Source organism: Macaca mulatta, chromosome 19 (assembly GCF_049350105.2).
Source record: "Macaca mulatta isolate MMU2019108-1 chromosome 19, T2T-MMU8v2.0, whole genome shotgun sequence".
Classification (NCBI taxonomy): Eukaryota; Metazoa; Chordata; class Mammalia; order Primates; family Cercopithecidae; genus Macaca; species Macaca mulatta.
The window spans coordinates 22080382-22096442 of record NC_133424.1 but is presented as its reverse complement, the minus strand read 5'-3'; the positions used below and the strand labels follow the sequence as shown (position 1 = coordinate 22096442).

Sequence of the window (16061 nt, the reverse complement as noted above, 5' to 3'; positions counted from 1 at the left end):
CTCAAAAAAAAAAAAAAAAAAAGGAATTAATTGAATTTTTCAGATGGAAAAGACATAGTTTTGTATATGATTCAGATGGAACAGACATGTTGAGTTAGCAGATGTCACTCCAATTTTAATGTGTACAATAAGCTAGAGATCCTGTTACTGCAGATTTTTTATTTTTCAGAAGTTCTAGGATAAAGTCTGAGTTGCTGAATTTCTAATAAGCTCATCAGTATGCCAATGTTTTTGGCCCAAAAAGACTATTTGGTCAAACATCCAGTAATTGAATAAGTCTGTGTTTTTCTCAGTTTTTCTGGTTTGTAAACAAAGATGAGAGCCTTCATTTTCCAAAAACAGATAAATGCAAAGGAAACCTAAGAAAGAAGGGCAGCTGCCAGATTAAATGTGTTGGTTTGTTCATATCAGCTGCATAAAGATACTTAATGATGAAGAGAAAAATAATTCTATAGTGAAAAAATGTGTCAGAGAGCTTATCAACTAAGTGATTTATTAACATCAACTACACTAGAACAAACTTTTATAATGTCCTGATGCACCCAGAAGGACACAGCATTGCTGCTGAGATACCGCCCCCTGAAAGGTAAATTATAGTGTGAATTTCACCATAAGGAAACATTAGTTTTATGGAAAGTTCAAGATAGAGATATCTCCCATGTGCTGTAATGCTTAATAGTGATTTTAAGTAGTCTTTCTTTAGCACTGTAGAGAGCAGGTATCTCCTAACAATTCTTTTAGAATTTTCTGGGTAACAAATACCATACTGCTTCAATGAGTGTTTTCTTAATCCTGTACTGCATAGACATAATAAAGAACACAGATGAAACCTCAACATTACATGTTCTCTGTCTTCACTAAAAACACCAGGTTTTCCCCAACAGGAATTTGGAGTATCTACACCTTCCACGTTCAACAGCCACAAAAGGACATTTTTAATATTGCAGATTATAAATTCACAGTGAGATTTCTGCATGGCATATAAGAAGCGGTGATATAGAAAAGGCTCTGGTATATAGAAAAAATGTATATTTTTCAGAGACTTTGATTATTGTAAGAATTTTTTAAAGTAGTTAAGACAAACTTATAAGGGAGGAAAAACACAAGTACAGAAATACAGGTTTGCAAGTACCAAACGCATGTTTCCTGAAGGAAGCAGAGTGGACACAGATCTTGATCTGAGACATGTTTAGCTGAAAAAGAAAAGGCCATTTTTATATATTTCTCCTCTTTCTCTACGGTCCTTTCTCAGATAAAGTTTTCTGGACAAATTACACCTGCATCTTGAGAATATGCCTTTAAAAGTGTCAGCACCACAGGTCTACCTGCTCTCACCACATCCATAGGCAGAAGGACCAAGACAGAAAAACTCCATCCGTTGTGTCCTTTATCTCTTCCACAGAGATAAAAATGCACTTTTCTTTATTTTGTCCTCAGGAGCCATCCCCTGACACAGGCACCAGCAATTTCTGCTACAGCAATGGAAATATGGGCCATGCTGTACTGTCCCTACCAAATCCAAACAGAATAGGTTCTTGGACCACCCTTTAATGCAAAGATGGAACTTAACTGTCATGAATGTATTTTGAATTCCTCATACTTGATTCTGGCCTCACCTTAGAGTCACATGAGCCACTTAATTACAACAACATGGTGGCTTGCACCAGAACAATAAACAGAATCCATGGACAGGGCACAAGTAAAAAGAGTTCTGCAAAATGACCAGGTGATACTAATTGGAAGCCTGGGCTGATAATCCCTTAATTAAGCATTTCCTCTCAAGCTCTAATGAGCTTATAAAATCACTTGGTAATTTTGGCCCTACTCTATGAAATGTAATTCTGAGGTATGGAAAGTGTCCATAAATGGGTCTTTTAAACAAGTGCCCTGTCAATCATGATGTTGCTCCCCCTGGGCTTATTATTAGCATTAGTTAGAGAAATGAGGCACAACACAGAGTCCCTTACATGTAGCACTCTTGTCGCAACACATATATTCTAGTACAAATGAAGACAATCATTCTTCAATCTAAAGTATTATATTCTTTGCTGACTCTTTAAAGTTTACAGAGGAAAAAAAAAGCAGTAATTTCTGAGTAAGTCTGCGTTTGGAGAACATGTGCACATGTACTAATGCAGTGTTTATTAAGCAGGTACTATGGGCTCAATAGGATGTTACAGAGCACTGTGATAGCACATTATGTGGTTTAATCCTAATAACACCCTGTGAGTTGATACTACGTGTTCAATAATTCCAAGGCTTTAAAGGACCCAGCATTTTTATTTCTATTTCTGTTGATCTGTCATTTATTTTTTTCAAAAAATGCATAGAATAAAAGCTAAATATAGACAGATGAAAGGATACAGCTGGAAAGAGTTTAATAAAATTTAGATAAATTTTTATTGTGTTTATGTTTACTTTCTTGTGACTTATGAATCAACTACTAGATCTGCAGGAACAGAAAACAAGCTGCTAAATAATGTCTCTGCAAGCACTGGTTTTAATAAAAAATTTGAAAAGATCCTATAATATATACTTTATATTTCCCATTTATCTGCTTTTAAGTTTCAGAAAATGTTGAGCACCAGCTCTAAAAAGGCAACAGGATTCATGACCCAAAACTCTGATCTCTTCTAATCAGTTCTTTGAGGCAAGACTCCAGGGTAGAGCCAGACATAAATAAGGATTCCAAAAACGGTGAATATGAACAGGGCTGGGGCAGAGTAGAGGGCCGATGTACAATTCTGTTCTCTATGCCACTGGGGGGTATTGTCAGTTCTTTTTTTATAAAGCTTACTTAAGTAAACTTAAATCTGAGTTTTTATAATTTTAACCTTTTTTAGCCACTGCCCTGTAAAATTTATATTATATGCTAATAGGCAATTCAAAAAAAAAAATCCCTTAAGGTTTTCTAGAATAATTTTTTTAGAAGAAAAATAAGTATTCTTAGCAGGGTAAAAGAAACACAAATAATAATTAAGACTCTTCTGGTTGTAAGTTCAGGTGTAGCCACCAGAAACCACAATATAGGTCGGGCGCGGTGGCTCAAGCCTGTAATCCCAGCACTTTGGGAGGCCGAGACGGGCAGATCATGAGGTCAGGAGATCGAAACCATCCTGGCTAACACGGTGAAACCCTGTCTCTACTAAAAAATACAAAAAACTAGCTGGGCGAGGTGGCGGGCGCCTGTAGTTCCAGCTACTCAGGAGGCTGAGGCAGGAGAATGGCCTAAACCCGGGAGGCGGAGCTTGCAGTGGGCTGAGATCCGGCCACTGCACCCCAGCCTGGGTGACAGAGAGAGACTCTGTCCCCCCTCCAAAAAAAAGAGAAACCACAATACAAAGAAAGTGGCTCAAATAAAACCCAAGTTTTTTGCACACATCTATTTATTGTACCCACCATCTGATGTATAATTCAACCACTTTTCCAGTTGCTAGTCTAGACTAAAACTGCCAGGATGGTAGGAACAATGACTGCTTCATCGATTTTTCTCTTTTTTCTTTCTTTCTTTCCTTTTTTTTTTTTTTTTTTTTGAGACTGAGTCTCACTTTTTTGCCCAGGCTGGAGTGCAATGGTGTGATCTCGACTCACTGCAGCCTCCTCCTCCCAGGTTCAAGAGATTCTCCTGCCGGGCGCGGTGGCTCACGCCTGTAATCCCAGCGCTTTGGGAGGCCGAGGCGGGCGGATCACAAGGTCAGGAGATCGAGACCACGGTGAAACCCCGTCTCTACTAAAAATACAAAAAATTAGCCAGGCGCGGTTGTGGGCGCCTGTAGTCCCAGCTACTCGGGAGGCTGAGGCAGGAGAATGGCGTGAACCCGGGAGGCGGAGCTTGCAGTGAGCCGAGATCGCGCCACTGCACTCCAGCCTGGGCGACAGAGCGAGACTCCGTCTCAAAAAAAAAAAAAAAAAAGGGGTTCTCCTGTCTCAGCCTTAAGTAGCCCGGACTACAGGCATGAGCATTTCCTAACCATTGAATGTGAGATCTATATTGGAATATATCTGACAACTTCCACCAGCACTTTTTTTTATAAAAAATTGAAATCTGACTGTGTTAATATAGTAGAATATATTAGAGCTTGCAACATAGCTGACTGGAGAGCTATTACAGTTTCTAGGTAGCCATGTCACCTGTCTTTATTTGTCCTCTAATAGCAGCACACTAATTTGGTAAAATATATGACACTAAAATTATGCTTACCTATAATTATTCCCACTGGATACATTAATAAGCATGTCGGACTAATATCTACTATAACGATTTAATGGGAAATTTTTTTGGGTATCAGATATAAATATATAAGTATGAATAATTTTATGTACTAGTCATAATGTGTGGAAGATTTTTAAAAATTATCTGAACTATAATTCGGTTGAAACACTATATTTCAAAAATATGAATAATAATATTAAAATAACTAAGGAATTCAATCAAAGTAAATATTGTGGCCTTAATTTCATACTGCTGTAGAAATACTGTTTATATGAATGCAGGTTGTCTACAAACACTACACATAACTACACTAACTGTACTGAAGTAACCCAAGTACAACAGACTCCACTGTTCAGTTTATACACTGAACTCTTCTGGCTTTTGCAGTGTAAGTATGTCAGCCTGCAAATAATCACCTTGGATAACCAGGTTTCTGCCAAAGAACTTACTCAGTATCTTTTGGTCTTTGTTATTCTGTATTGGTAAATTTAATCTGATCTTTGTGCTCAATTTTATTATGCTCTTGAATGAACTTTACTCTGAACAAGTCTGTGTCTACCTTAAAGACTAAAGATAAAAAAAAAAATAATCTTTTGCCAAGACAAAAAGCAATGAATCTCAAGTCGCAGATAAAGACAATTCTGAGTCAAAAAGAATGACAAAAGGTTTGTTTCTTTGCTAATATGATTTACATATATTTCAAAAAGCAGAAGAAATATATACATATAATCTAAACCTTTTATAAAAATCAATTTATATCCTCCCTTATTTTCACATATTTTTATCCTCCCTTATTTTCACATATGAGAATAAAGCCTCTTATTTATAATTTATATTTTCTCTTAAAACAGCAGGTCTCTGGACAAGTTCTTGAACTCTTGGACATCTGAATTTTGCACACTGTGTGCACTTGAAAGGATGTTTATGGGGGGAAAAGCAGAAGAGAGAAAGGTGTTACAAAAAAATCCATGGGTTCACATGAATAAAGCAAGTTCTTAGAGACTTTTGAAGAGACTTAGAATCTGACACAGTAATAATCAGAGATGACATCTCACAGGCACTAATGGACAGATCATTGAAGAAAAAAATTAACAATATTAGGACCTGAACTCAACACTTTACCAAATAAATAGTCCTAATAGACATCTACAGAACTCTTCATCTAAAAATACCACAAAACACATTCTTCTCATCATCACATGGCACATACTCTAAAATTCACCACACAATCAGAAACAAAACAATTCTCAGCAAATTCAAAAATCCCAAAATGATACAAACCACACACACAGATTACAGCTTAAGAAAAACATGATTCAGGCCGGGCGCAGTGGCTCAAGCCTGTAATCCCAACACTTTGGGAGGCCGAGACGGGCGGATCACGAGGTCAGGAGATCAAGACCATCCTAGTTAACACAGTGAAAACCCAGCTCTACTAAAAAAAATACAAAACACTAGCTGGGCGTGGTGGTGGACGCCTGTAATCCCAGCTACTCGGGAGGCTGAGGCAGGAGAATGGCGTGAACCCGGGAGGCAGAGCTTGCAGTGAGCTGAGATCCGGCCACTGCACTCCAGCCTGGGCGATAGAGCGAGACTCTGTCTCAAAAAAAAAAAAAGAAAGAAAAGAAAAATATGATTCAATACCAATAAAACAACTGGAAACTAAATAATTAAATAAAAATTAAATGGCCTACACTTAAATAACTTTTTGGTAAATAATGAAATTAAGGCAGAAACCAAAAAGTGTTTTAAAACAAGTAAGAACTAAAGTACAACACATCAGAATCCCTGCAATACAGCTAAGGCGGTGTTAAAAGAAAAATTTATAGCATTAAATCCTCAATCAAAAAGAAAGATCTCAGTTTAACAACCTGAATCCATAAATAAAAGACTGAGAGCAACAAAAGCAAATCAGCCCCTAAGCTAGCAAAAGTCAGATCTGAAATGAAGGAGATTTAGACATGAAAAACTACAAAATACCAAGAAATCCAGGTATTAAATCTATTTTTTTAAAAAGGTAAATAAACTACTAGCTAGATTAATGAAGATACAGATAAACACAATTAGAAAATAACATTACCACTGACCCCACAAAAATATACTGAAGTCTGCCATGTACATAAACAAACAAATAAAAATCTAGAAGAAATGAAAAAATTATTGAATTTCTCAAGGCTTCTCAAGACTGAATACACACACACACACACAAAATCAAAGCCCTAAATACATAGATAAGCTCAAAAAATTGAATTAGTAATAAATAGCCTAACAACTAAGTGAAGCTCAGAACCAGACATATTCACAGTTGAATTCTACCAGAACAACAACAAAAAAAACAAGATTATGTCCTTTGCAGCATCATGGATGAAGCTGGAGATCATTATTCTTAGAAAGTTGATGCAGAGGGGGGAGGGGGGAGGGATTGCATTGGGAGTTATACCTGATGTAAATGACGAGTTGATGGGTGCAGCACACCAACATGGCACAAGTATACATATGTAACAAACCTGCACGTTATGCACATGTACCCTACAACTTAAAGTATAATAATAATAAATAAATTAAAGAAAAAAAAAAGAAAGTTGATGCAGAAACAGAAAACCAAATGCATATTATTTGTAAGTAAGAGTTAATGATAACACAAGAACACAGAGGAGAAAAACACACTGAGGCCTAGTTGAGGATGGAGGGTGGGAGGACTAAAAGGGTCAGAAAAAATACCTTTTTGGTGCTATGATTAGTACTGCAGGGACAAAATAATCTGCACACCAAACTCCCATGGTACAATTTTAGCTGTATGACAAAGCTGCACGTGTACCCTTGAACCAATCAAAAATAAAAGTTAAAGGAAAAAAAAAGTCCCCGGGTTGGAGAGAGTACAAGGCAGGTAGAAGGACTGGTTTGTGCTATAGGTAGTGGCCCAGGTGGGGCTGTACTCTGATTTATTTCTGGGCCCATGAAGGCAGATAAGATTACAAACCCTAGGCTGGTGGAGAAACAGGTCGCTACTGCAGATTCAGTGTCTGAAAATAGATATGCCAGGAGATTCATAGACACTTTTGTAGATTTCTGGCCAAAAAAACCACTAGGATCAAAAATGCTGTGGTAAAATTTCTGAGGGTGGTGCCTTGTCCGGAGAGGGGTGTGGACACATCAATGTCTAGTGAGTGTTTGTGAGTGGGTGGAAATCCTCTGCTGGCAGCTGTGACAAAAGGGAGTTTGTCATCAGATCTCCTTTAAGTTTTCAGTCCTCTGTCACCCTGGGAGGAGATCTGAAATCAAAGAACAAGGGGCAGTGTGACAGCCCGTGTAGAGGAGAGCAGAGCCTCCCATTCCCAGACACCCAGAGTTTCATTCCAGGCCAGGAGTCTGATATTTTTCTTCTGGCACCAAATCTGCAGAGTTTGATGAACACCAACAATTCTCCAACACCAACTCATTGTCTAACACTTGAATTCTGACACCACCCAGAGTCAGCACAGACCCTGATTCAGGGCTCAGTCCCACAACATTGTCATGACTGCAGATGCCAGTCACAAACTCCATGGGCCCCATCTATGCTTCTGAGGTACTATTTAAAAATTGGGGACTCGGCCGGGCGCGGTGGCTCAAGCCTGTAATCCCAGCACTTTGGGAGGCCGAGACGGGCGGATCACGAGGTCAGGAGATCGAGACCATCCTGGCTAACACGGTGAAACCCCGTCTCTACTAAAAAATACAAAAAAACTAGCTGGGCGAGGTGGCGGGCGCCTGTAGTCCCAGTTACTCGGGAGGCTGAGGCAGGAGAATGGTCTAAACCCGGGAGGCGGAGCTTGCAGTGAGCTGAGATCCGGCCACTGCACCCCAGCCTGGGCGACAGAGCAAGACTCTGTCTCAAAAAAAAAAAAAAAAAAAAAAAATTGGGGACTCTCCTTTCTGAAATCCAATAATCTGATAGAGTTACTCACAGAACTCAACAGAACACTGTAGTTATATTTACTGGTTTCAAATAATATACAAACCCCAAAAAGTCAAATGGAAGAAAAGTATAGAATCAAAAAAATGGGTGGGAAAAGATGATACATATAGATAATAAACAGCTGTGATTAATAAAATTCTCTATCCTCTGTGTTCTCCAGGAACATTTTATGAGAAGAAACACCCTTCCCATTATGACTTAGATGCTGCTCTCTTTACTTACCTAATACACAGCCAGGAAAACACTCTGCATATTTTCTTCTTCTCATTAAAAAAATCAGCTGAATTTGCCTTCAGTGGTCAACATAAAATACTTTTTAATCAAACTTAAGTTTATTTTCTTCCCACAGGATCCTAAATTCTGAGCTACACTCACTCTGAGCCACCATACGACCTCATTTTATGCTACTGCAGATTCACTGTCTGAAGAACACTCCTTAGAACACACTGACTTCAGGTTAAAACATTCTCTGATCTAAAATCTGAGTATTTCACCCTTCGTTTAAACATTCGCCTCACCTTCTTTCTAATCTTATTTGCTTTTCCCTAGGAAAAAAAGCCCTTTTCTACCTAATCTTTGCAATCCTTAAAGATCTTATAGTTGGTACTTCCTCCTTTTGCAATACTCCTTTGGAATTCAATTTTTTTTTTTATATATACGTCTAACTGGTTTATTTTAAAACCTCTCGAAACTGCCTCAAAACAGTAACAATTTTATCTTCAGTAAGACCCCCAAATCCCTTCTTTCTTAACCTTAACTGCATCTGCCTGTGGGGCCCCAGCTTTGCAGGGCTCTGTAGCTTCTCTCACTATGGAGGCTTCTTCCACCGCTGGGGGGTAAGCAGGCTGGGACATCTGCAGGAAAGGCTTTCCAGAAGGAACTAACTGGGCCTTTAATAACCTCCTTTTGCTGGCTCAAAATTAACCTTATCTTGTAGTCATTGGGCTCAAGCTTTAATTACTATGTCAGAGTCATTTACTTAGTTTTTGAAACTGTTTGAAAAATCCAGCAAAATGATTCAAAAACAGTGTTCATGTAAGAAAAATGTTAAGATGCTTACCTTTTGTACCTCAGTAAGAGAAGCAAATGTATTTTTTTTTTTTTTGGACAATAAAGCATGATTTTATTTTTTGTATTAAAAATAATGTGGTAAATAGTTATATGGGAACCTTCTAGGAGGTACCAAGTTTCATCACATAAAATTTACCATTAAATTCAGAAATCAAAATAACAGAATATAGAACAAACATATTTATTTTTGCAAATTCACCCTGCGAAAAAAGAAACTGATGTTTCCACGAATCTATGTAACTCATCAATTATCTACCACATTTTCTTGTGGAAATATATTAATGGAAATGGAAGAAAATGGAAGAAAAATTTTTATTTTTTTCCTCAGTAGCTAACATTGTAAAAGCTAGATGGAATTCTGTTTGAAATTAATCAGTCATTAAAAAACACACCTATGGGCCGGGCGCGGTGGCTCACGCCTGTAATCCCAGCACTTTAGGAGGCCAAGGCAGGCGGATCATGAGGCCAGGAGATGGAGACCATCCTGGCTAACATGGTAAATCCTCATCTCTACTAAAAATACAAAAAAATTAGCTGGGTGTGGTGGCAAGCGCCGGTAGTCCCAGCTGCTCGGGAGGCTAAGACAGGAGAATGGCATAAACCGGGGAGGCAGAGCTGGCAGTGACCAAGATCCCGCCACTGCACGCCAGCCTGGGTGACAGAGTGAGACTGTGTCTCCAAGAAAAAAAAACAAAAAACAAAAAACAAAACACCTGAAAAAACTCCTAAATTCACTCTGAGAAAGAAAAAGGTGAATGACAATTTTCAACAAATAAAATATATAATTAGATATTATTTTTTTGAAATTCACCTTTTTTATGCCCTTTGTAAATATTTTCTTACCTTTTAAGACCTACTAATAAAATGCAACTTACAGTTAAAAAACTGAGGTCAGTTGGGCACATCTGCAATCCCAGCACTTTGGGAGGCCAAGGATGGCAGATTACTTGAGGTCAGAATTTTGAGCTCAAACAGCCTGATCAACATGGCGAACCCCCATCTCTACTAAAAATACAAAAAGTAGCCAGGTGTGGTGGCGGGTACCTGTAGTCCCAGCTACTTGGGAGGCTGAGGCATAAGAATCACTTGAACTCGGAATCACTTGAACTCGGAACTCGGAATGAGGAGATTGCACCACTGCACCCAGCCTGGGTGACAGAGGAAAACACTGTCTTAAAACAAACAAACAAACAAACAAAAACGGCCGGGCTTGGTGGCTCATGCCTGTAATCCCAGCACCTTGGGAGGCCGAGGCGGATGGATCGCGAGGTCAGGAGTTCGAGAACAGCCTGACCAATACGGTGATATTCTGTCTCTACTAAAAATACAAAAATTAGCTGGGCATGGTGGTGTGCGCCTGTAGTCCCAGCTACTCTGGAGGCAGAGGCAGAAGAATTGCTTGAACCTGAGAGGTGGAGGTTGCAGTGAGCAGAGATTGTGCCACTGCATTCCAGCCTGGGCAACAGAATGAGACTCTATGTAAAAAAAATAAATAAATAAAAGAAATAAAACTGAGGTTAAAATGAGTGAACAAAATCATTTGAAGGTACAGATATGCCTGACTCTTGTGTCAAGTCAGGCCATCCAATTACTTGAGAGATTCTCCCACCCCATCCTGTTCACTTAAGTGCTCAATAATCATCCTCTGAACTCTGCCACAGTGAGTGCCCCAGGTACATTTTACTTTGCAAGTTCTTGCACCATCTCACTGGGGTCAGTTTTTTTCTTTGTCTTTGGAGTGCTATTCTTTTCCACAAACTTTTTACCATTTTTATTTCACTATTTTTCTGTCCCCTAAGAGAATCCAGGGGCAAAAATTATTTTGGTTTCCCCTTCAATACCAACATCTGATTGTCTGAACAACAATGTCTCTCCAAGAAATGGAAGCTGGGTTGGTAAAGACAATATTAATATCTCAAGGGGATAGCTTTCCAAAAAAACAGCGCACCGGAAGATGCCTCTCAGCCCCAGGGCATTCACCTGCTCTCGAGAGGCTCCACTCCATATCTCAGGTTGTCTTATGGGAAATGAGAGGCTACACTCCATACCTCAGGTTATCTTATGGGAGAAAATGACCCAGGAACTGATATTCACTAGACACTCTCGCAGACATAGCCATGGCGGGTATCCTGGTTTTTCCCCAGACAGTACTGAATCTCAGGTCCAAGAAAAAACTGAAAGGTGGCTGAGGACACATCTCCCTATAAAGTTTCCAAAGGGAAACCTTGATCCAAAAACATTCTGATATCTGTGTCTAGGGAAAACAGAAGAAAAAAATATTTACAAACAGAAAACAAATCTTTTTAAATGTGCCATCAAATGTTTTGTCAAAAAATGATTAAAATAGGTATCAAAATGTACACTAAAGGACAAATAGTTGATAATGTGAATAAGGGAAGGGAAATTGGCATTTGGGAATGTCAGAAGGAAGTGGAAATTAAGTATTTTACTGCAAGCCAGAGTCAGGCTGGAGAAATAGGGGGTGGCGAAATGACTTGAGGCCCTGCTTGGGACACATGTGAAAAATGCAAGGAAACAGCAGTTCCTTGTGGGGTGTGAAAATAATTAAGTGGCTGGCAGTTAGACTGAGAAGGCTCTAGTTCCTAATTTCTACTTTTAAAAAATCTACTTCGGCCAGGCGCGGCGGCTTACACCTGTAATCCCAGCACTTTGGGAGGCCAAAGCAGGTGGATCACTTGAAATCAGGAGTTCGAGACTAGCCTGACCAAAATGGTGAAACCCCGTCCCTGGTAAAAATACAAAGTTAGCTGGGCATGGTGGCACATGCCTGTAATCCCAGATACTTGGGAGTCTGAGGCAGGAGAATCACTTGAACCTGAAAGGCGGAGATTGCAGTGAGCCCAGATGGCACCATTGCACTCCAGCCTGGGCGTGAGACTTGGTTTCAAAAAAAAAAAAATCTAATACAAATGCATTTTTTGTAAATTACTACATTGGGGGGAAAAAAATTCAGGCTTAACACACTATGAACTGCCAATTAACCTCTGATTACATAACCAAGAAATTTCCATCTTAATGTTACAAATTAAGAAACTACAAGGCCGGGCTCAGTGGCTCACGCCTATAATCCAAGCACTTTGGGAGGCCGAGATGGGCGGATCACGAGGTTAGGAGAGGGAGACCATCCTGGCTAACACGGTGAAACCCCGTCTCTACTAAAAAATACAAAAAAAAAAAAAAATAGCCGGGCTAGGTGGTGGGCGACTGTAGTCCCAGCTACTCGCAAGGCTGTGGCAGGGGAATGGCGTGAGCTTGCTGTGAGCCAAGATCGTGCCACTGCACTCCAGCCTGGGTGACAGAGGGAAGACTCTGTCTCAAAAAATAATAATAATAAAACAAAACAAGAAACTACGTAATTGTAGTTTCTTGATTAACTGTAACAGAAATGCAATACAAATATAATGTGAACCACATGAGATTTTTCTTTTTTTTCTAATAACTATTTCGTCAGTAATCAATGAGATTTAAAAATTCTCCTAGATCGCTTGAATCATGCAAATGTGCTTTGCCTTTGTATTGTAACCCTTGTGGGTTGCTAATAACCAAGCAGTTTGTAGCAGAGTTAACTCAGGCTGGTTCTAGGACTCATTCATGTTCACTCACTGTACAATCATCTCTGGAAATGTGAAATTTACTTTTATGTTATTGTTATGTAGGGCTGACAGGACAACTGGATCAAGTTCCATTAAAAAGAGTAAACTTGAAGATAAATCTTTTGACTCCAGCTCTTTAGAGATCTAAAGTGATCTTGATGGACAGTGGAAGAAATCACAACATGGAATTCCTTGAATAAATATTTATTGACTTAAAAAAGAAGAAGAAAAGAAACTACGTAACTGTACCTAACCAATTATTGAATGTGGTTTTCTTCATTATGCACCTTATAAAACTCTTTCCGTCAAACCCCTTCAATAGATCATAAACTACAACCCATAGCTGGGTGCTCTACAATTTTGGAATCACTCTTTGATTAAATTCCTTAATATTTTTGCGGTGACTTCCGTAAATTTTTAATAGGAGAAAGCAGGAACTGGGAACCTCACGGACCAAAGCTCTTCCCATTCATGAAACCACACCCCGAGTCAGGATTCTCCTCCGACGACCCTCCCATGGTCCCTGCACATCTGGGGGAGACTCCGGCGCTGCGGGTGCAGAGCTGCCCCAAGAGTAGCCCTGGCTCCAGGCCAGGGCACAGTCACAGCGCAGGGAAGAAACAGGACGCCCGGGGCCGGCTGTCAGCGCAGCCGCCATCTTATGGCTAAAGGGGACTGAGGTCCAGCTAGGCAAGGAGAACTCGGGGCGCAGATGTGGAGCTGACTGCGGGGAGGCCAGAGTGCCGCCACAGCCACTTCCCACCAGTTCCAACCAGCCCCGGCCACTCTCTCGGGCTGTCGGACCGGGCACACTCACCATTTCTAGGCTTCCAGGGGGTCCTGGCGACTTCGTTGTGGATCTCTCAACACAGGAAGGTCACAGCGCCACACAGGCTGGGCCTCTAGGAGCAGAGGACACACAGCAATAAAGGCAAGACCTTGACCTCCGGCTGCAGCGAGAGTCAAAGGTTCAACCACGTCCAGGAAGCCGCCCTGTCCCCTCCAGCTGCGTGCCTGATTGGACGTTCCCAGCCCAGCGTCCCTGATTGGATAATGTTTAAGGCCCCGTCCCTTCAGGCCCTGAGTGACAGAAGATGTGATCAGATGCTGGGCTGAATGAAGAAAGAGTGCCAGCCTAGGCTGCAGCCCTTTCAGGCAGGGCTTCCTCCCTGAGCTGAGCCAGGCCCACCCCAGAGCATGGGAAAATTCTATCTCTTCCTTACTTTCTCTCTTTTTAAATGTATTCGAATTGTGAACAGATGTATTTTACTGTCATGTTAATAATACATAAAACTTTTGTTCAAAAGTAAACCAATTTTTACTTTAGTAATAGTGTATTATCAATACTAAAGGCCGGGCGCGATGGCTTACGCCTTTAATCCCAACAGTTTGGGAGGCCTAGGCGGGCGGATCACTGGAGGTCAGAAGTTCAAGACCAACCTGGTCAACATGGTGAAACCCCTTCTCTACTAAAAATACAAAAATTAGTCGGGCGTGGTGGTGGGCGCCTGTAATCCCAGCTACTCAGGAGGCTGAGGCAGGAGAATCATTTAAACCCAGGAGATGGAGATTGCAGTGAGCCAGGATTGGGCCATTGCACTCCAGCCTGGGCAACAAGAGTGAAATGTCATCTCAAAAAACAAAACAAAACAAAAACTAAACCTAATTTTAGTAAAACCTTATAAATAAATCCATCAAACGTCATTTTTGAACACCCTAGATTTTCATACATATTTTATAATCTCACATTTTTTGACTTTTTCTATTTTATTTTAATAGACTTTTTGTTTTTTAACTTGAAACAACCTTAATTTTTTTTTTTTTTTTTTTTTTTTGAGACAGTCTTGCTCTGTCAGTCAGGCTAGAGTGCAATGGCATGATCTCAGCTCACTGCAACTTCTGCCTCCTGGGTTCAAGTGATTCTCCTGCCTCAGCCTCCAGAGTAGGTGGGGTTACAGGCACCCGTCACCACGCCCAGCTAATTTAGCATGGTGACCTGAACCTGTAGTACCAGCTATTCAGGGGCTGAAGTACGAGGATTGCCTGAGCCCAGGAGGTTGTGGCTGCAGTGAGCCCTGATCAAGCCACTGCACTCCATTCTGGGTGACAGAGTGAGCCCTTTCTAAAAAAATTAAATTAAATTAAATTAAATTTAAAAAATAAAAAGCCAAAGCATATAAACAAACTTACGGGAGTTTGGAGATTTTTTATTTTTGTCTTAAGTTATTATATTTCAATAGTTTTGGGGTATAGGTAGTATTTGGTTACATGGATAAGCTCTTCTGTGGTGATTTCTGAGATTTAGGTGCACCAATCTCCCAAGCAATGTTCACTGTACCCATTGTGTTGTAATACCTAACCTTGTTTTTCACTAACTTTGTTTTTAGACTCTCCCTTTCTTCCTTAATCACCTAGCCTTGTTTCCACATGAATAAGCTCTCCCTTCGCTGAAAAAGCCGGATGAACTCCATTTGGCTCTATCATTTGCAAGGCTTCAAGGACTCCTTACCCACTCCCTTCCTCAAGGAGTTAACTTGTATAAGCAGACTCTCAACATATCAACATGATCTTATGAAAGACTTAAGAGCTCCTGCACCTGGAAACTGTTTGTTTCTCTGTAACCATTTGTCTTTTTAACTTTTTTACATGTTTTTACTTCTGTAGAATTATTGCAACTGAGTCCCCCTCCCCTTCCTAACCGGAAATATAAAAGAAAATCAAGCCCCTTCCTCCAGGCGGAGAGAATTTCAAGCGTCGCCGGCTAATAAAGGACTCTTGAATTTGTCTCAAAGTGTGGTGTTTTTCTAACTCGCTCGGGTACAACAGTGTAGTCTTTCATCCCTCATCCCCTCTCCCACTCTTCCCATGAAAGGACACAAAGATAGATGTGTACCCGCCCCCCACCCGCTACACCCTTGTTCTGCTCTCTAATCTTTGCACGTACCAGAGGTTTCGTAAGTTCTGTAAGTACATGTTTCTTTTTCTGAGGCCAGGTCACAAGGAATGTTTAAGTAAGATAGCCAGGTCACAAGGTGTGTTTAAGCAAGATAGCCATAAACTGGTCGTGCAACCTGATGCAATATAATTAACTGCCTTTGTGTAAAACTGCTCTTCCGCCTCAAGGGTTGTACTGAAATATCAGAAATGGCGGGAACCAATCATAGTTTGCCAAATCGCTTTGTTCAAACTCCAGCCAATCATACCT

At 40.3% G+C, this 16061-nt stretch overlaps 1 protein-coding gene across 3 annotated transcripts in view; it reads right to left on the bottom strand.

The window, feature by feature from the left end:
* LOC721315 (uncharacterized) overlaps positions 1-13820 on the bottom strand; it is a 219091-nt gene extending 205271 nt beyond the window's left edge. For all 3 annotated transcript variants that reach the window (XM_077978585.1, XM_077978586.1, XM_077978587.1), the window contains exon 1: positions 13674-13820. In XM_077978585.1, coding sequence (XP_077834711.1) covers positions 13674-13676 — 3 coding nt within the window. In that variant the 5' untranslated portion in view covers positions 13677-13820. The remainder of the gene's footprint in view (positions 1-13673) is intronic.
* Positions 13821-16061: the final 2241 nt, after the last annotated feature.